At 34.6% G+C, this 23076-nt stretch overlaps 1 protein-coding gene across 10 annotated transcripts; it reads left to right on the plus strand.

Annotated features, from left to right (window-relative positions):
• Positions 1–2856: 2856 nt before the first annotated feature.
• Positions 2857–22485, plus strand: LOC126976764 (heat shock factor protein). 10 transcript variants are annotated; one of them, XM_050825331.1, is made up of 11 exons: positions 2857–3094; positions 4085–4543; positions 4626–4826; positions 5180–5375; positions 5576–6059; positions 6624–6692; positions 7115–7220; positions 11789–11860; positions 12634–12706; positions 13480–13560; positions 18446–22485. In XM_050825331.1, exons 1-11 carry the CDS (start codon positions 2990–2992, stop codon positions 18619–18621), a joined length of 2022 nt encoding a protein of 673 aa, XP_050681288.1. In that variant the 5' UTR covers positions 2857–2989; the 3' UTR covers positions 18622–22485. The 10 variants fall into 10 exon arrangements, with proteins under 10 accessions (XP_050681288.1, XP_050681291.1, XP_050681290.1 ...); XM_050825334.1 differs by lacking the exon at positions 13480–13560; XM_050825333.1 differs by lacking the exon at positions 11789–11860.
• The last annotated feature ends 591 nt before the right edge of the window (positions 22486–23076 follow it).

Consider the following 23076-nt stretch of genomic DNA (forward strand, 5'->3'; position numbering starts at 1 on the left):
ATAATATTTTCTCATTATTGTTTTATTTGATTTGTCTATTTTTCAGATCAGATTTTATCCAATCTACATGCTCGATGACAATCTGTTGGTGAAGCCAGGTGAGTGACAATATTATAACACTTGGAAACATCATGAAGCTACATAAGATCGCAAAAGGTGCTTTGACGTGGGGGAGTTTAACTGATAAGAAGCTCCCAGCCCAAAATTTCTATCAGTAAAGGCGACCATGTAAGGGCTTTTTTGAAGTGGGAGAGTCACGCTGCCGTCTTTTGACATCAGCACAATCGGCCAGACTCGTCAGGGCTAATTTCCACACTCACACAGAATACCGGCGTGAAGTAGCGGCCTAGTGCCGCTATGTTTCGCATGGGTTAGTGTCGAGGACCGGTGAAAGTCATGAAGTCAAGCGGGCCGGATGCTTATGATGTCTCCAATCGTGCTAGAACGTGTGCCCCTGAGTTGACGCCGGTGCTAACGCGTTTATTCCGGCACTCTTATTCCAAAGTAGTCCATGACTCATGGAAGTTAGCCCTTGTCCATCCGATCCAAAAAAAGGAGACAGTTCGGATCCGGCAAACTACAGGCCTATTGCTATTACCTCCCTGCTCTCCAAAATCATGGGGAGCATAAGGCGCTCCTCTCAAAACTTCCATCATTTGTTGTCGACGGACATAGCTCGAACCCGAAGCCCGTGAATGCTGGAGTGCCCCAAGGCTGTGTGATATATTGGACACCTCCAACATTCATTGCTATGCAGACGACAGCACTGGTAATGCCGTATACACGGGCCATGCAGGTCTCTCTCGGGAAATCGTTGACCAGTGCCGGGAGAAACTTGTGTCTTCTATCGAGTCCTCTCTTGAGAAGGTCGCGGAATGAGGTAAATTGAACCTTGTCCAATTTAACCCCCAGAAGACTCAAGTTTTCGCGATTACCACTAAAAAAACCCCATTTGGCGTATCACCGCTCTTCGAGAACACTTCCCTTAAAGCCTCGCCTAGTATCGGAATACTAGGTCTCGAAATCTCGAGCGATTGCCAATTTCGTGGCCATCTGGAGGGCAAAGCCAAATTGGCTTCAAAGAAACTAGGCGTCATTAATAGAGCACGGCAATACTTCAAGCCGGACCACATTCTAGCGTTGCACAAAGCGCAGGTCCGTCCACACATGGAGTATTGCTGTCATCTCTGGTCTGGCACACCCCAGTATCAGCTCGATCCATTTGACCGCGTGAAACGCAGAGCAACTCGAATTGTCGGGGACCCAGTGCTCTGTGAACGGCTGGATCACTTGGCGTTGCGTAGAGACGTCGCTTCATTGTGTATCTTCTACTGCATTTATCACGGGGAGTGTTCCGAAGAGCTGTTTAACCTGATTCCTGCCGCCGAATTCCACCTTCGCACGACACAAGTTAGGATATCATCCCCACCATCTGGATGTGTGGTGGTCCTCCACAGTGCATTTTTCAAGGAGCTTTCTTCCACGTGCTACAATACAATTCTGGTAGAGATGGTCCCACAAGATTGACCATCATCACCGATAATCAGTTTAGATTGGAAATCCTTATAAATATTTGTCAAGACGTTTGAGAGAGAATATTGAAATCATTCTGCCAAAAATAACTGCCTTTGTGCCTTTACAAGCTGATAAAAATTCGGTGCTACTGCAGCCTATGCACATCAAAAAAGAAAAGAATGTCCAAGATGACGTTTACCAAATGTAGACTGTTAGGTGAATCTAAGAAATACTTTTGCAACAAATGTGCATATATTTTAGTTTTTTTTTGTTTTTGAGACTAAATACTTAATAACTCACTAAATAGTAAGATGATAAACTATCAATGTTATATCCAGAAGACATCTTATTTTTGTTGATTTTTACAAGGGATGCATAAAGTACCATTTTTTTATTATGATTTTAAAGTGAAAACTAAAGTTTGTGTTTTATTTACTTATTAATATTTTTGCAATCCACAAAGCAAATTGTAAAGTAACTAATTGTTTAAATTTGTATATAAAAGTATTGAAAATTTAGCGCCTCAAAGGTGCAACATTATCTTTTCAGTAGGAAACAACACCAACATTATCTTTCTAGGGTTAAAAAGAGCGTAATAAACAATGCTGAGAGAGTTTCTTGTATCGGTTCTTCTCTCTCAGTGCACCATTTGTTTCCAAAGCGGTCGAAAGAACCCTAAAAGATAAATTTTGAGAAAATATATGCTTACTATGCCTCCTTATAGGCATATTCTAAATAATTAAAATTAAAGTAAATAAACATGTAAACGTTGTTAAAAATCTAGCATTGCTAATAATGAGAATTGGATAAAATTCATTACTTTGATATCACACATAAATTTTAAATCAATTGCTTATTCTAATTCCTAGGAAATGTAATAATTAAAGCGCAGTTTGGTTGATCACAGACTAAATTTAGTTATACTTGAACCTTGATGGATAATAAATGATTTAAGTCTAAGTTTGTGAAAATTAAGATTTCGTTTACGGGTCCAATTCGTCTACATTTTCATACAATTTCAAAATCAGATCAAAATTAATGATCATGAATGAGTAATTACGTTTTGTTAAGTAATCCTTTTTTTCATGAAAGAAGGACAAATGAGCGTACGGGTGTTGTTAAGTGATTATCGCCGCCAAAGGAAACACAGGAGCGTTGCCACTCTTTTAGAAATGTGTATTATATTAAATGCTAAGAACTTTCTGCCTATGATTATTTCGTTTTCTTTTATAGTACTGATACAATTGTAGTTTTTGGAACGCTTCTTTTATAATATGTTGGCATTTGGCAACATAAGTTTGTATGTGTTGTTTATTGTGGAAATTGTCAATGTGTGAATTTGTGAAAACTGAAATTGAAATATGACACAGTCGTAAATGTAATGGCGATTTGGAAGTTATTTGTGGTATTGTTACTAAATAATCACAAATAAGTAATAGATATTTTCGTAATAATAAGTGACGTCTGTTAAAAAATGCGCTCTGTCGTTGAAATAGGGGCTAGTGTCCCTGCTTTTCTGGGGAAATTATGGAAGCTGGTGAATGATTCAGAAACCAATCACCTGATATCTTGGAGTTCTGTGAGTAAATTTTTCCATTCGCTGAATTTCAATATTGCTATTTTTATTAGACAGATTTTTATTTGTTTTTATTAACACTCTTTTTCGGTGTAGAAACTTTGTGCGTAGAAATGCAGTTAGCCGCAGTTGACATTGAGATTGATAAATAAATAAATAGTCACCAGTCACGTTTTGTACCATGCTTTGATATTATTTGTTAAAGGGACAACCAAATATTGTTTTCATATAGGAAATTCAAGAAAGGAAATTATATCCTTTTCTATTCCTAATTTATACAGATTCGTCAAACTATATTTTTTTAAATAATGCCTATTTTTTCTGTATTATTTTTACCATACGTAGTTTAAAATATATAATTATCATCATCTATATTTATTTCAGGTGATCTCTTTTTATTTTATTTCTTAGGGACAACAAACAGTTCACACAATACATTTTACAATTTCAAAGTATAGTAGATATTAAATTAATTTTAGTGAGAACCCACACCATTATCCACAGGTTAATTTTATAGTTACTAGTATCTTACATGATGAATAACAAAGTTAAACATTAATTAAAGTAATATGTACATACAAAAAGAAATATAAAATTAGATTTCTTAAAACTAAGTTATTTACAAAATTACATTTAAACAAAAGAGTTACCTAATGAGGTTATATATATATATATATTAAATCCTGTTCAATTAAAATATCATTTACTTGCTTTTTAAATTTTGTTTTTTTTTTAGGCTGTATATTAAAGTATTTTAATTTATAATCTAGAGCTTCTTGTATTAATTGTTATATTTGTATCTTATAATAAAATAAAAACACAGGCTTGTATAATAGAATTAAATGGAGTTCTAAATACATTTACTTGATAATTGAAAAAAAAAAAAATGTTTCTACCAATGTAACTAGACAAATTACAACTAGGTAAATCCTTCTGTCTGTAAAATTCAAATATCCTATTATAGGTTTGAAAACCTATTATTCTTGTTTCTAGAGTGGAAAAACATTTGTTATTAAAACACAAGCTGAGTTTGCCAGAGAGCTATTACCCCTTTATTATAAACATAACAATATGGCCAGTTTTATTAGGCAATTGAACATGTATGGATTTCACAAGATAACTTCTGTTGAAAATGGAGGACTCAGGTATGAAAAGGACGAAATTGAATTCTCCCATCCCTGCTTTATGAGGGGACATGCCTACCTGTTAGAACATATTAAAAGAAAGATTGCAAATCCAAAATCCATAGTGGCCAGCAGTGAGAGTGGTGAGAAAATCCTCTTAAAACCCGAGATTATGAATAAAGTTCTGGCAGACGTGAAACAAATGAAGGGCAAGCAGGAGAGCTTAGATGCCAAGTTTGGTGCAATGAAACAAGAGAATGAGGCGCTGTGGAGGGAGGTGGCTATTCTTAGACAAAAACATATTAAACAACAACAAATTGTGAACAATGTTTGTAAATTTTTACTTAATATACTTATTTATACAGTTGTGCAGTGGTGGTTGCATAATAATTTTAATAATTCTTTTATAGTTGATACAATTCTTGATGTCTCTTGTACAACCAACTAGAGCTTCGAACTCAAATGGTAACAATGTTGGAGTTAAGAGACCATACCAATTAATGATAAATAATGCAGCACATAATAATAAAAATGATGCATACCCGGGCAGAATTAAAAATATCAAAATAGACAAGGATTCAATTTTGGATGATATAAATGAAGATTACTTGGTTTGTTTAATTTTTCATGTTGTATGTATATTATATATAACTAATAGATTTTTTGTTATTAAGATTATACCTACTTATTTTTTTTATTACTGTTATTAGTCTAAAAAAAACAAGCCTGAAAAGGCTGCTTCTTGATGTGTAACCTGAACAAGCTTACACCTTTTTCTGTTTATTATTTAATATTTTTTTTCACTGTATCAATGACGAATGTAGTTCATATAGTGACACAGTTACATTGTGGTCAAGACAGTACTGCAGTGAAAAACTGAAAAACGATTGAGTTGAGAGTTAAAAGTTCTAAGATATGCAAGAATCTTAGTTAGAAAAATATTGTAATTTTTTTTATATTTTAGGAAGATGGTCCTACTATTCATGAATTGGTGCATGATGATATTGGGCAAAATGATGTTTCTGAAGACCCACTAGAGCCCACTGAATTTGTGAATGTGGATTTTTCATCACCCCCCATTATTATAAATCATGTAGGTTCGAACACATTACCAACCCAATATCATGTTACAATGGAAGATGGTGAGGATGCAGAATGTGGTTAGTGTAGTAGTTTATGTTAAACTTCAAACTAAATAATCAATCATTCCAACACAGTGTGTTAATATTAAAGCATTTATAACAATATAGAGAAATACGGTAAATTTATTAAAACTTTAACTAACTTATCTTGATGATACATTTGTCCAGTAAATTATTTATTAAGTTTAATTAAATAACCTTTCATACAATGTTAACAGGTCAATCAATAATTGGGCAAGTAGTAAACAATGTAACCCCAATATCTCCAGGCACATCCAAGGTAAAGGCGAAACTTAATGGGACTAAGAATGTATCAAACACTAAAAACCTTTCATCATCAAACAGTTATATGAAACCAACAGCTGATTACAAATTGCCTGCGGATATATTCGCTAGTGATGATTCAGTTAGTGATACAGGCTTGGGTGTATCAGAAAATATTGATGGACTCAATGAAGCTCTTCTTAATGAAGCTGATCCTGTTGTATCAACATCAAAGGATAAAATGCTTGGAGGGATTGATATTAAAGTGGAAAGAATAAATGATTCTGTGCACAGAAACTCAGGGAAGAAAGCAAAAAAGGCAAAGGAAAATACTACACATATTAATTTAGCTGATATTAAGACTGAATTACAGGATGATTTTGATTGGAACAACATGACACTTGCGACAGTGAATAATATGAATAGGCTTCAGTCAGTGTGAGTACTTGCTTCTTATGTAACATTAAGATAACTCAAAAGTCTAGTAATCTAGTATAATCTAATCATATTAAAAATTTCTGACACACATTGATTTTTTTTTTATGGTATAGGAGGACTAACGAGCGTACGGGTCACCTGTTGTTAAGTGATCACCGCCGCCCACAATATCTTGCAACACCAGAAGAATCACAGGAGCGTTGCCGGCATTTAAGGAAGGTGTACGCGCTTTTTTTGATGGTACCCATGTCGTATCGTCCCGGAAACACCGCACAAGGAAGCTCATTGAAAACCGCACTGTGGAGGACCGCCACACATCCAGATGGTGAGGATGATATCCTAACTTGTGACGTGTCGTGCGAAGGTGGATTTTTGGTGGACATTGATTTTGGAAATTAGTAATGATAATTTCTTTTGCATTTGTCTTATAGATTCGCACATTTAGTGTAAGCTAACTTCAGTGTTTGTTGGTGTGTGTAGAGACTGTAAATTGTATAAAAAAAATAACTGATTTGCATTAATATAAGCAAAGTGTAATTATAAATATCAAATTTCTGTACTCAGGTACAAAAGAGATAACAACACTCAAAATCGGGAGGAAAATTCATCTCTCTTGGGAACAAATTCTAACAAGTATGTGAAATGAATGATTACTATTCAGAACTATATAGTCGGACTTAAATATTAATTTAAGGGATGCTTTTGACTCTTAAATGTTTTCTAATCACTTGAATAGAAATATTCATCCAGTCCACTTTTTATGATGTTGTGTTTGATATTGATAATGAATATTTGCATATTTGTAACACAATCTGGTAATATCTTTATATTGGATTTAAAAAATTTAGACCACAGATTAGACACCATTATTTCAACATAACCAACAAACAAACAGGTTTCTTAGTTTTCATTACATAACATATATATGGAATAAAGAATCACAAATCACTGGGTTAAATTACCCTGACACCGATAGAATTCAATAATATTTCAATTATGAACAATAATATATTGCTATTCCATGACATAAAAGTGATTTAAAAAGTTTTTTCCAGGAATGACATTGATGATCATTTAGATACAATGCAAACAGATTTGGATTCAATAAGAGACCTGCTCAGGAGTGACTCCTACTCACTGGACTCGAATACATTGCTAGGAGTAAGTACATATCACTTTAATTTACTTCTATAACATCTGCGATGAAATATGTTCAACTGGTAAAATACACAATATTATTTTCATATCTAGCTACCAGTACTTACTATAAGTTATTTCTGTACTCAATCATTCTTGTGGATTCTTTTTATTAATTTACGTAATATATACTTGATAGTTATAACATTTGCGTATATTTTTCTTCTGTCTTTTTCCATAAAAGAATAAAAAATCTAAAAAAGAGTGGTAATGACAAGTGCAAACTAGTAGTTTATGGTAAAATGTAAAAAAAATACATTCATAAGAGCAATTTCTTAGACCTACATGATTAGAGTTAATTTGATTTGCATAAACAATTTAAATTGGGACGCATTAGTAGGATTCTAATTCCGGGTCCACACCACAACAAACTATGACGAAAGAAAGCTTCTAAACTTAAGAGTTTTTTTTTAATGGAATAGGAGGACAAACGAGCGTACGGGTCACCTGTTGTTAAGTGATCACCGGCGCCCACAATCTCTTGCAACACCAGAGGAATCACAAGAGCGTTGCCGGCCTTTAAGGAAGGTGTACGCGCATTTTTGAAGGTACCCATGTCGTATCGTCCCGGAAACACCGTTTAATGTTAGCTTCTTTATATAATGGTGGCATCTTATTCTGGAAGAAGTAGAGTATGTCTTATTTCAGCTAGTTAAAGAGTACATTACCATATTATATATGTCTTTAAAAAAATTGTCATATTGACATTTAGTATATTTTTCTCTTTTTAAAGTCTTGTGTGTGTGTATGTGTGTAATTGTAATGCACATTACTGACATGTGCCAAAGTGTCAGTTTATGTAAGAAGAGTATTTTCCCTATGAGCATTATAGATTATATGATAGTATACGTACTTTACCAGTGAGAGGCTCCTTTGCACAGGATGCCAGCTAGATTATGGGTACCACAACGGCGCCTATTTTTGCCCTGAAAAATTTTTGTGTAAACATTACTGTATGTCAAATGAGACTTAACATCTTATGTCTCAAGGTGACGAGCACAATAATTGTAGAGCGGCACTGCATTGTAATGGGTAGTGCGTATGAATTACCAAAACTGAGCGCCCTGCTCGTCTCGTCCCGTATTTTCATTAAAAAAACGTACACGGAATAGAATACAATACTATATTTTAGGGTATCTACGGTTGGCAACCCTATTTGTATGATGATGTAGTAATGGACAATGGTTGTAACCTACCATCATGTTGTTAGTCACTATTCATACGTTGTTGGATAACACAAAGTTTTTAAGCTATTGCATAGCTTCTATCGCGGGCCTTGAGCGGGGAGACCGAACCCAGAAATTCCGTAACAAAAATAACCTAACATCCCCTACTAGATGTATATAGATATTTCGCCAACGTTATTACAGTCGCTGTGGAACAGCGGTTATCATGTATGCTTTTTGTGCAGAAGGTCCCAGGTTCGAGCCTGGGGTACGTCTTGATTTTTTTAAATTTCTCATAGCCGCTATTACTCTATTGGAATCTAAACCATCTACAGAACAAGTCTGTCTTCATATTCGTAATAATAAATAAATGCACCTCCATACACTCAATATGAAGTACCTACGTAAACTGAATTTTAATATATGCAAAATATACCGAATATTTGAATGTTTTCAATTCTCCCTTGAAGTTCCACTGCATTGATAAATAATATCGGTCGCCCATAATTCATGAAGGAGCCACGACATAAACAGCAGAGCAATGTCTAGATAAGATTGCATCATATTAAAATCTGTATGGTCTACAAAATATATGTACACCTACATTTGTTTAGTCGCAAGCAAAGGAAAAATTATCCACTTTTAGGTACAATGAAGGCTGAAGCTGACATAAAATAATTATCTAAAAGTATTTTCTTTTATTCTTATAAGTCATAAATAGATAATAAGGGCATACTCATATTGATTGCAAGCCGATCGCCAGATTAATATCTTACGGCCGTTCCCAATATACTATCTACAGACAGAGATAAATTACTACCTTCTACTGTCAGTAATTAGCTGTCAATAATCTGAAGCTGTTCCAATATATCCGATAAGTCATTCTTATCGCCTTATATTGGGACGCGTGAATTGAAATTTCTATACAAACTTCTATCGCTGGTCGGCCCATTGACAGGCAGCGTGTAGGGATAAGGTGAGTTACCGTCGATAATTTTATTGGGACAGAAAAGTCAACGATAGTTACAATTTTAATCTCAAATAAGACATAGACTGAATATTGGGAACGGCCGTTAGCCGTATTGAATTGTAAATCTAAAACTGAAATTTTAACTCTCATATTTTTTTAAGTTGTACAAATTTCGACTATTCGAATAATTCGTGAAATCTGAATTTATTGAAATGAAATGAAATTATTTATTTTTCTTTGGAATTTGGTAGAGCTAAGTAAGGATTTTATATATTTTAATCATTTATTTTCTCAGCCGGATTCGAACTTGCAAACCTTCGCTCGCAAGGCTAGCATGAATTTTTAAAATACAAAGTATGTAGGTATAGGAAACTGATTTGATTTGAAATTTCGTAATCGCTACATTCGTATATTGATTCTGCTAAATTAATTATGAACTGATTTGTGATAATCAAAAAAAAAAAAACAAGTTTAGTACACGATCTAAATAGTGTGACAACAATAAGTTAATTAAATTCATAAATTGCATTGGCGCTTTCATTTTAAAGGTGTTATTGTATCTCTGATTAAGAGTAAGTGACAGTTGACGCACACAAGCACGCCGGTGTGTATACACAGTAGTTTTACAAGCGCTCAGGTTGGCAGTACCGGGGCTAGTCACGTTGCAGCTAATGTGCCTCGGCCGCGTGCGGAGCCTTGTGCCCCCCCCCCCCCCGTACCGCACTCCCCTCATATACCCCGTCCGCTTACCGGCTACGTATTTACGTAATAACTATCACTATTCAGTTCACTATCATATTGGTACGAGAACGAGTCATTTATTTAACACTAGCTGATACCCGCGACTTCGTCCGCGTAAACACATGACTAAACACGTAGTACTTATAAAAATCTTTATCTTTCATTTCATATTTATTTCTTAATACTTTATTAACTTTATAATAAATGAAGATATCGCCATATTTTATCAATTTATATTAAAATAATAATCTGATAGATAGTTAACAACTGTAAGTAATCTACCAACTATAATTAAGTTTCTTTTTTACCTCCTCATTTTTATATATATAGATTTCTTCATTCCAAGCTAAGGCCGTATACGAAACTTGATTGTTGCAAAAGCGTTTACTCTTTATATTATGTTGAACTCACGGACTATTCGTCCTTACCGGTGTCATAAATCTTTGTAAAGATTGTTTTTCAATGCGAATTATAAATTATATATGTAATATCTTGTCTGACTCACTTATTGATTGTTCACAACGTGCAATCAACAACCTAAATCTCTGGAGATACAAACTTGAAATATTGCACAAAGATTCCATATATAACGTAAATGCGCACAATATTTGTATATTTTATCCCTCAGGGCAAAACTGCGTATACCTGCTTTTGATTAGAAATAAATGTACCCAGTACCGGATTAAGGGCCCCTCGCGAAAGAGGGCCCCCCATATTTAAACCCACTCATCTCTGCCGGAGTGTAATTTTTTTATTAAGATGATTGAATTTACTTGATGTCAGGCAAGTCATATACACTCGGTAGCCGACTATTTCCAATATAGATTAAGGGCGCTTTGAAATAATTTGCTATACGGTCCCCGCGTTTACTTAATCCGGCACTGAATGTTTGTGGAATGTATATGCAATAAACAAGTAAGAGTGAAGTGAGGTTAGAGTTAGACCCGCTAGCTTACTTAGACCTATCGCAGATGACACACTTTGTGCTATCGAGTCTGCGACACACAAAAAGTCTTTTTATGGAATAGGAGGACAAACGAGCGTACGGGTCACCTGGTGTTAAGTGATCACCGCCGCCCACATTCTCTTGCAACGCCAGAGGAATCACAAGAGCGTTGCCGGCCTTTAAGGAAGGTGTACGCGCTTTTTTTTGAAGGTACCCATGTCGTATCGTCCCGGAAACACCGCACAAGGAAGCTCATTCCACAGCTTTGTAGTACGCGGTCTTCCGCGCTCCTTGTAAACCGCACTGTGGAGGACCGCCACACATCCAGGTGGTGAGGATGATATCCTAACTTGTGGCGTGTCGTGCGAAGGTGGAATTGCATTGCGCGCAAAATGTCTTTGGCAGATATTACACAGCGGCACCCACTTCTGCCGTGATGCAGTAATGTGTAAAAAATACTGGGTTTCGAGCTGAAGGGCGCCGTAGTTAGTGAAATTACTGGGCAAATGAGATTTGAAATCTTATGTCTCAAGGTCACGATCGCAGTTGTAGTGCCGCTCAGAATTTTTGGCTTCTTCAATAATCTTGAGCAGCACTGCATTGTAATGGGCAGGGCGTATCAATTACCATCAGCTGAACGTTCCTGCCCGTCTCGTCCCTTATTTTCATAAAAAAAAATTGTAGGACTAAAGTTATGTATTGTCCATAGAATGGTGATACAAGTTTTCAACCCTCGATGTCGATCAGCCCAACATTCTACCAGCAGTTGCAAAATGGAAATGTAATGATATAATTTATATGAAATAATTACAAATTAGTTTACATAAACTTTAACTGTCTTATTAATAAACGCAATGTTAAGTTACTCCAAGTTTAAATTACTTCTCCCTGTCATGTAATTCTGTAGTGACAAAAGTAAGGTAGAAGTAAAAAAGTTTTAAATTTGGAATAACTTTACTTCGCGTTTATTTATAAATTACAAATAAACTTGGTATAAAGTTTACCGGAGAATAAACCAAGATTATGCAAAATACGTATAAGGTTTTCCGCGTTTATTTGCTAGTCTACTTGACAGTCGGAAAACTTCAGAATTATCATTGTATTAACAGTGTTGTCAGTAATATACGGCCGTTCCCAATATTCAGTCTATCTCTTACTTGAGATAAAAATCGTAATTATCGTTGACTTTTATCGTTAACTTATCGACGGTAACTCACCTTATTCGTGCACGCTGTCTGTCAATGGGACGACGTATAGCTTACCAGCGATAGAAGTTTGTATGGAAATTACAATTCACGCCTCCCAATATAAGGCGATAAGAATGACTTAACGCGTATATTGGGACAGCTTTTACTGACAGTAGAAGGTAGTAATATATCTATATCTGCAGATAGTATATTGAGAACGGCCGATAGTCAACATTTTGCATATTCTTTGTTTATTCTTAGGTACAACTTTATACCAAGTTTAGTCGTAAGGCCGTTATGTTTTAAATGACAGCATTACACGAGATGTGAACATTCAAATGAAATTGTTTCATGTTTTCCATTTCAGTTGTTCACTTCTGATGATCCATTCTACGGCTTGTCTTACAGCGCAAGTGAGGAAAGACCAAAACCGACCAATGGTGAGTTATAATTGTGCGATTATAAAGAAAATACAGACTATTTTATTTACTGTAAGAAATAAAGAACACGGATTTGCCTATACATCATCAAACTGTATGCGAAACGAGTGCTTGCTACTATCGAAATAAGTTTTAGAATTATTTCTTTAGCAGGTTCCTGAGTGTACAACGGGCGTGGATCCAATACTAGCTACAGGGTCACCATTCTCTCGTTGTTTGACAGCTACAGTTGTTTTTCATGTATGTTAAATTGTAGATACAACCAAACAGTATCCGATGATTGATTTTGATTGGCTGATTGGTGGCAGCGCAACACCAGCAAAGTAGCCCGTCTCTGCTACTACTGCCGCTCCCTCGATATACAAGATTTAATATCCAACTGACGTCTGCACGATTCCTTGGATTTTTTTTTTGGTAATGGGTGAAATGATCTGCGAAACGAGGTGTGCTACAAAAAACTGTCCGACTCTTACAATTAATATATCATAGATCATTTAAGTTTAGTATGTAGCTAATTATAAAACAAAGATTTCGCGCGCTTTTATCGATTACCTTCGTTTTGTGTTTGTATGTTACAATTAGTTGTATGTAATGGCCGCCAGGGGCGATGCTCAGTTTTCATACAGACATTTGGCGTTGTCGTAATTGTATGTTCGTGCCGTAATAAATACCGTTGTAGGTACTTATAAACTTAAGACGGAGTGTTATTATTATATAGTAGTGGTAGGTGAATTATTATATCATGGTGTTAATTATTTTGTTATTGGTTAAAGCGATGAAGTTGAAGGGTGAAATATCGGACGTAAGTGGTTTCGAGAACCGCGTTCAGAGCCCCAGTCCTGAGGACGATGCTAGTAAATAAAATTAATTACTTGTAGTATATATCACGTTTGCACGTAAATTAGTAGAGTATTTTGGGCTTCATTTAACGCTAACGCGCATGTAGATGGTAGACGGCTAAACCTGCCGGAACATAGGGGCAGCTTCAACGCATCCCGTATATATAGGCGATTCTCGATCATTTGATTCTCCAATATATCGATAAGTAATAAACATACATAAAATCACGCCTCTTTCCCGTAGGGGTAGGCAGAGACCACTTCTTTCCACTTGCTACGATCCTTACATACTTGTTTCGCTTCGTCCACTTTCATTATTCCTTTCATAAATGCTCTCCGGTTTAGGGTACTCTTGACCTGGCCTTTTTTCAAGACGTCCCTGATTTGATCTTGAAACGTCCGCCTAGGTCTACCCCTTCCAACACTTTCATTCACACTGGCCTTATACACTTTCTTCGTCAATCGTTCTTCATTCATTCTCTCGACATGTCAAAACCATCTCAGCATACCTTTCTCAATTTTTGTCACAACATCTTCTTTCAGACCACAACGTTTCCTTATCTCACTATTTCTTATCCTGTCACTCAGTTCTATATATATCTACTTTAAATCCCTAGAAAAATACCCGATGAATGTTAACAAACATTCATGACTTATATTATTAGTATAGGATCCAAGTTACTCCTGAGTAATTTAAAAAGAAATAAAATATGCTTAATACGATATACATTCATCATGACTCGAATGCAAGCATTTATATTATATATATATATATATATACCGGGCTGTATGAGTCTTAAACCCTGATCATATCACATTTCTGAAAGAAAAATGCGTCTTTATAGACTGTTCCTTTTTTTTTCGGACCAGCTCCGTTGAGTTTCAAATTATCGAGAGTCGACTTCTTATACCTATCAGATATTCCATAATTCTTTGTTTAAATTTTGTGATGTTATATTTTTAAAGCATTTAATCCGATTCTTAATAAATGTATTGACATCTATAGCCACGGCATGCAATTTTGCACAAGTTTACTTATTCAAAATGAATGAATTAAAAATTCAATAACATTTTTTCTTTCGATGAATGAAATGATGTATACATCTTTATTTATCTTTAAATAAGATTCAATCATTGAAGAATATATTAATAGTAGAATGAATATGTAAAAAGTGTTGCTATTGATGCGAAAGCTCGTCAATTACTACCGTGAAATAATAAATAAATAAATAATGCGTCACTAAAGAATTCGTGGAATTATTTGAAAAAAGAGTAGAAAAAGAGTTTTGTAGATTATTAATATGGCAAAGTGTACGACCCCACCCTAGTCGTCCCGTTCCACGTACCACCTACCGTGATTTGGCCGAATTATACATTTGTAATATTTATTATACAGAGTCGCGCTACAATGGCGACATTAAATAAACTACTTAACCGTAATAATAAAAAAGATATTCAAAAATAAAATACATAATTTACCTAAATAAAAATTTTTTTCAATAATATCATTTTGGAACAACCTGTAAGATGTCAAGTACCCGCGCTAGCGTACGCACTGACACACGCTACTTCGTGCCGCATAAGATGCGACCACGTAAAGGTGATTGAATTTTGTTTCCTAAATACCCATATAATTTGTTTGTTTGAAAATTTTAATTACCTATTTACTTTGAATTTTTGGAATTATTTTTTAAGATTAAGGTTCGATAGCTCTACACGTGTAGTATTTAATGTCGCTATTACAGCGTTACGCTGTATTATGCAATAGTTAATACGAATTATGTGCCCTGCAGTTTTTCTTTACTTTTTTTTCATAGTAGAAAATCTATGTCAATAATTGAACATGTTTTTAATTATATTGTTATTTTGCGACCGTTTAAGATGTGAAGAGGTCTTTGGCCATTATCTGATTGCATTTGATAATAAACATGAGTATTGTTTTTACTTTCAGTTAAAGGTTTTTTTCACTTTAACCATTAGAATTCTTGTTCACATTTTAAACCTAGCTGTAGAAATCCTGTTGCTCGCTTCCAAAAATCTTTTGTAATGATAGATTCGTTTAATTTGAAGTTAATTACAATATTATTATGTAGCTTATTGTTTTTGTTGTAGCTAATGTCAAAAACTCACTTCTCGCAGGCATAATAAATTGTGTTTTTGCGTTCTTTTTCGCACTTATAGGAAAGTTATTTACTTCTTATTATTTTGTTTGAAACAAGTTATCTTAAAGAGTTTAAAAGTTAAATAAAAATTTAATTAATGTTATTAATGAATAATTCAAAGGCATGCGTATGGGCATAGCGAGAATTCTATATAGAGTGGGGGCAGATAAAGAAAATCCTCTAATATCGAAATCTTACATTAGTTATATACAGTGGGGGTGAAATTTGTTAACAACCAGAAATAGCTTTATTACTCAACGGGCAATCTGCGCGGTTCTTTACAAAACGTATTTAAAAATTCTCGTACACTTTCGACTTCTTTTTTTTCTGGACAATTTTCAATGTCAAATTGACAAACACGATTCGGGCGATCGTGCCGAGCGGAGCACTGCGAATTGCGATTGACATTAGTTGAGTCTGTTGTCTCTTCTCTCTTCCTCGGCGTTAGGGAGCGTTTATATGACTCCTCTCGCCCATATTTCGCTACGCCCAAGGGCATGCGCGGGGCCGGATTTAAACTTAATGCCGCCCCTGGGCACCGGAAAAAAATCCGCCCCAATACTGGAATTTTACTTAAACTTATAGTTTATATATTTTATTTTTCAAAACTAAAATAACTAATTTATTGCAGAAACTTTATTATGAGTTATACATTCTAAAAACATGATTTTTTTAGCGTTAATTTTTACTGAACGTGCCAAAATTAAAATTTACAAATAATGGTTAAATTGAATTTCTCGAATTATCAATTGAACCAAAATTTATTAATAAAAAGAATTAATTAATTATATTAAGCAATCTTGATGAGACTAAAAAAAATTTTTTCACTTTCAAAATATTGCCGCTCTGGGCACTTGCCCCAACTGCCCCTAGTGTAAATCCACCGCTGGGCATGCGTCTGTAAAAAGCGCCCCAGTTATTTATGGAACCGCATTGCTTGCTCGTGCTACCGATGGGTCGTTGTGAGTCAAAGTGAGTCGCAAAAATACAATATCCAGATGTTAACATACAGTTGTTCCCACAATGCTTGTTGCATTAATTCCTATTACCTAGTTTAGGCATCACTACGGGTCTTGAGCGGTAAATTAACCTAATAATATTGTTTTTTTATTTATAAGCAGTAAGTTAATATGTTTTGTCGTGTCATTTTCGATTTTATAATTAAAGTTAAGTCTCGACCAAAGAACACCAAAGTAGACCGTTACGCGACGTATGGTAACACTTCTAATCAACGCGTTAGGGGGCGTCCATAAATTACGTGAGGTGTTTTTTTTTAATTTTCTGTCCCTCCCTCCCCCCCGGGTGAGATGTCGTGAGATTTTATTCAACCCCCTCCCCCATCACCCAATCTCACATGAGATTTTTCAAAATATGAGTTTCTTACGTACACGCGTTGGATTTTTAATGTAAAAAGAAAAAAAAAATTGCTTCGTGCTTTTATTTACAACTACTTTAGATAACTCATATTAAATTAGTATCAGCATGCACTGAGTCGAGTAAAACATTTACAAGAATAAACAAAGCAGGTTTGAACCTGTCCGTGTGTCGCTGCCACTCAGCTCGCACGCTCTCTTGTGCTATTTGGTATAAAACAAATATGGTGGTTTGACATTTAGTAGATGTATAACGTCAGTGTATGAATGAAATTATCTTCTTTCAAAATAGTATAAAATTTTTGCGTGATATTTGCCGAGACAACCCCCCCCCCTCTCCATCGTAAGATTAGATGAGATTTGACTCGACCCCCTCCCCCCCTTAAACATCTCACGTAATTTATGAACGCCCCCTTATTCCAGACTAAACTGATATGTTTAGTATTGTATAATAGGTACAAAACCAAAGTTTCACAGTTTTAAATATATCAATATTGTTTTTATATTGGATTCAACGAATTACGGTTATGTTATACCGAGCTTACGCGATTTACTTTTAACCACATTTGCGCTTTGCAATCGATTTTGCTTTTCTAAATCGCAATATTTGCTCATAGGCACATAAGTGAATTTGCCAGAAACTGTCATAACCATAATTTTAACACCAGGAACAGACATAAACTTATGATGCCTACTACTCGGCTAAGTCGAGTTAGTAAGTCTTTTGTGGGGCGATGTATATGCTTTTACAACAAGATCCCAGAAAATGTTCAAAACAAAAGTGTAACGTTATTCAAAAGAATTGTTAAAAAACGTTTGTGTGGTAAAGGTTACTATAACATAAATGCATTTCTCAATGATACCACAGATTGGGAATGGAGTGACCGCCCTCAGGCTATTAAATAATAAGTTTAATTGTACAATATTACTTTGTAAACATATTTATTTGATGAAAAAAAAGCCCGCTGAGTTTGTTGCGCCCATTCTTCTCAGGTCTGAGGCATTCATTTTGGAATGGGTGGTAGTTTTTTGACTCTCAATAAGTGAATTTGCTGCGTGCGTTATGAGCATGTCTCCTCCGCGCCTCTTATCAAATTAGACCCCTTTCACAACTGCGCATTCAATGATATAACTCAAGATCCGTACTGGAGCCTTAACTGCTTCAAAATTGCAATCTGTTGAATAATTTGCACAAGACAAGCACAGCCATATCTAAATTGCTTGTGATAATGTTTTTTATTTGATAATATCTAATATGAAGGTATTATAATGTCGAAAAGTGTAATTAATTATCACAATGTTCACGGTAATATCATTGTTGTGGCTTGTTAATAATTAACTAATAAATTCTTGGGTAACTTTCAGCCGAAGGGAATGAATTAATCTCGTATTCAGGGAATATTCCAGACTTAGAGGATATATCAATACCCGATTTGGATGGTGACAATTCTCAGGATGGCTGTTTGTCAGACGTCGATAGCTCTACGTTAAATACGCCCCATGTGCAGCTGCGGTCGCCGGTGTTCATGTTGAAAAAATGAATGGAAATTGATGACTAAATCACACACAATTCACTAACCATAAACATTGTACTTTGATGGTTGAGTTTCATAACGTGTTGTTGGACTCGCAACATTTCGAAAATCATACACTTACAAATCCCAGCGCAATAATTTAAAATGTCAGCTTTCAATCACTCACGAGTTTTTTAATGAGACCTTCTTAGCTTACGCAGGTCTCATTCAAAAACTCTTCACTCCAGCTGGATTTGCCGATGTATAGTTGGTCGACGAATCGCTCCTGTCTCACCGATTGGTCGCATTCAATTCTGTTCGCGCTCGGAGTACCTATAGGTGCCATGTGTGGCACGCTGTGATGAGCAGAAAAATTTGTCAAATATTCGCCAAAATAACTGTTATTGCTATGATGTGGCGCGAAATTATGTCAAATTAATGTAAGTTACATATTAGTAATTAGTTCAATAATTGTCGTTATCAATTTTGAGGAAACTCCATAACTGACAAACTTTTAATCGACAATCATAGTGTATTGCTAATTTATATACGCGGTATTCATTTATATCTTAAATGACGAGATTAATGTCTTGTGCCGCTAACTTCATAACAGCATCAACAGGAGCAAACAGGAAGTTAACACGACTGGCTTTAAAACATCGCGCGATGGTGACACGAAATACGTAATTATTTATTTAATTTAATACAGTGAAGCTAGCAAATTTTAACACTTCCACGGTAAAAGTACCGTGGATACACCAGGGGATTTCACTGACCTGTATTAATACCACTAGAGAAGCTGGTTCCATATGTTTGACATCAAATATTTTGTGCCTATTTGAAGCGCCACTCGCGAGTGTCCAGACAACTAATTATGCGTACAATACAAATGGCTGCGAAGGAACGTACAATACTCTGAAGTATTTTTTCATTTTGAATTAATTTCGTTCGTTGTCCGTCTTATTTATACTTCAAGAATCAACGTAATAAAGTACACATTTTTTTTTTGTAAATAGTTTCCCACCATCTAATCGATGTTTGCTGGTGTTGTCATCACTAGTTTAAGTACCGCAGACTCTCGCTACATGGCCAACAGCGCCAAAATGGCGAATATCAAACAGGCACAAAAGCACTTTGACAGCCGCCAGTCCAGTGGTATATATTAGAGGTCAGTGGGGGATTGTAAGCCATTTGAAGGGTAGTGAGGTGTATGATTTTCCAAATATACTTAATTAATAATAATACTTTAATAGTGTTTGTTAGAGAAGGTTTATTTTCAACAAACATGCTTATAACATTGTCATTTCATCACATATTAAATAACGATACTAAAAGTACGCAATAATTATAATGCCTGTCGTAAAAATATTGATTTTCATTTGAGAGTTTATAGACTGTGCACATCATGGACAAATAAACAAATATTTATTATATTAATCAATTTATTTACCCAATTGTCCCTAAATGTAGCGAGTTTATATATGGAATATAATAACACAGCGTTGGCAACATTATGGTTAGCCCAGCATTGGCAAATACAATATTGGAGCGAGATTCCTTATCTCTCAGAGCATTATTTAATTCTGAAGCGGTGTGGTGCTTTGCCTGAAATGAAAAAGAAATATAAAAAAATCGATTTGAGAAAATAATTGACGTTTTTTTAAGTGTATCTGTCTAGTAGAACACGATCTAGCTGCATTTAGCGTCAGTTGTTTTTAAATAGCAACTATGGATGTCAAATAGCATGCTATTGCTATATTTATATATGTCACTTGAGACTGTCATTAGGCCTACGAATGTGGACTGTAACGTTGTCACCGCTAATAACGGTTTATTTACCGGTTTTATGGTATTTGGACGTTGCGAGGATCACAATCACGACTGACCTCAATTCAAGTTGTCACTTGAGATGAGATCAGCGCTGACCAAAGAGGTTAGCTCTTTCTATTGTTTTATAGTTTGCAACCATTGATAGATATGAAATTTATATGTTTGGTTATTATAATAATTGTTTTTATTTGAATAGTACAATAATCTCACAATTATTAATTAGTATTATATGTAAGACGTAATTTTAATGACCGTCTCAAGCGCAAATTCGCAGTTAATTGTAACGTTTGAAACTATGTCAATGTCATATATACTCCTAAGTCGATTGAACTCGTCACACACAGGTGCCTTATGAAAGCGAAGCATTTATATTTTTGTATAAAAAGAAAAAAGGTTTCGAAACTGCTTTAAGGTTAATGTTTTTATTAATAGTTATGCAGTATAAGCCGCGCCAGCAAAGAAGCGTTTTATAAATTGCTGCCACTGTTAATAATATGTCTAAAAATGGCCGCCCAATAAACTCACTCGGTGGATAGAGACAGAATTTTAAAGATATTTACCCGTGCATGTTAAACTGCAAAGTTAAGTGTAAACCAATCCTTGATTTAGTCCCGTCATTAACTTATTTATTTCGTTAACTAATTTTAGAGATAAGAAAATACTAACCCCCTTATTTATATCCGCTAACTTTAAACAGCCGCTGTTTTTTCTCATTCTGACTTAGGTCAATAGAAGAAGACAGAGTGAGAATTAGCAATGCTTTAAGTTAGCAGACTATTATGAATAAGGGGGTTATAAAACGACAAAAGTGTTACACGGAAAGACTGACATTTATAAAACGATTCTTGGTGGCGTGGCTTATACAATAGTAGTAATAAAAGTATTATAACTGTTATTTTTTTTGTAGTTTATGAGATGTATGTTCTGAGTAGTCTTTATGGATGAACTTTTAAAGTCCTTTTTTATTTCATATGGCTTTGGTAAATAAGATTCGAGGGTAGTATATAATATGATCAAAGAATTTTGTGTATTCACAGACATAGAGAGTTGACTAAGTGTAAGCCATTTTACTAAAAGTTCTTTAAATCAAACTAAATAGCTTGCTTAACGATAAAACACACGTCTATTTTTTATTACAAGATAATCAAAGATTTTTTTTTATTATTTGTCAAAACGAATATTGTGTTATTAGTGTTGAATTTGAGAGGATTATAAATACCACTGAAATAAAAAAAAAACATAACATGCATTATTTATAGAGAATGGTCGCTTTGTGTAGGCACTGCCCATTTTACAGTTAATTATCTAGTTGGTGGGGACGCCGAGCATAATAACGTGCTATTTATTATAGCTCACATGTATATAATTTTTGTTGGCATTATATTATGATATTGTAAACAACTTAATTAATACAAAGATACAATTGTAACTAAGTTATGTTTATACAATAAAATATAAACTTTTTCTATACTTATATTATTGAATAGAACCAGTGTGTTTAAATTGTTTATGCACCCCAAATGTTCACCACCTTAATCTTTCCTACCCCTACAGTTTTTTAAAATTAAAAATAGTCTTACTGCGAGTTGTATGATCACTATTTATAGCTAGCTATAAGCTATTTATAGATTGGTCTGTGTGAAAATTAATATCTACCTACCTTGTATTTATAAAGGTGTCTCTTTACGTTTTTATTATAGTACAAAAGTAACTATTAAGTAAGAAAAGTCAATAATAAACACGTGTGTTGAATTGGAGAAAACTTAAATAAAAGCCATTTTCAAAACTTACAATAGTTCCATAAGCTTACCTTGGACTGATGATTATCTATACTTTTGTATTATTTCATACCGACTGTTCTGTTGACACAGTATATTTAGAAACACTCCGAGTAAAATAAACCTGAAGGTATTTTAAGTTGTAACTGTAACAATCTGTAATTAGTGTTAGAACTTGGAAACTTTAAAATACTTTGTTTAGAACAAAATTCACTATTTAGGTGAATATATATTATTATAATGTTATTTTTAAATTGTAATATAATAAACTTATAGAAAATGATTGATTTTTATTTTATTAAACTTTGTATTCTAAAACTTTGGTGAGACGGTGTGGTTGATAATTGCAATCTTTGGCAACTTTCTTAGTGAGAATATTATTTTCACCAGTTATATTCAATGCATTTGCATCATTCTTTAAGGTAAATAAGGCAGCTTCACTTGTTGATATTAACCGCTACCACTCAACGGACTCCCGGATCTATGAGTGAGATACCATATTATCATCAGCTGAGCGACCTTGACGGAAACCGTAAGAAATGACAATCACGTGATGCTCTTCTCGCTATCACAAGAGCTGTTCAAGCCAGTGCATCGACAGAATGGTAGGAGTTTCTCGGACAGCGAGTGGCGAGTGACCAGAATGCTCAAGCATTCCATTTCATAAATATTTTATTTCGTAGGTAAAGTGCATTACACTTGAAATGTGTCATTTTTTCATACAGCTTATTCGGAAGGCAGATTTCTTTAGAGAAAAACGAGCGAGATATTCTACAATTGCTGTTTTCAAAACAGAATAGTATTACAAGTTCGAATGTTTGAATTAAATTTACAATATATGCAAAGTGATCCAACAAAAATACTCAAACGTCAA

The sequence above is a fragment of the Leptidea sinapis genome, chromosome 42 (assembly GCF_905404315.1).
Source record: "Leptidea sinapis chromosome 42, ilLepSina1.1, whole genome shotgun sequence".
In the NCBI taxonomy this organism is placed as follows: domain Eukaryota; kingdom Metazoa; phylum Arthropoda; class Insecta; order Lepidoptera; family Pieridae; genus Leptidea; species Leptidea sinapis.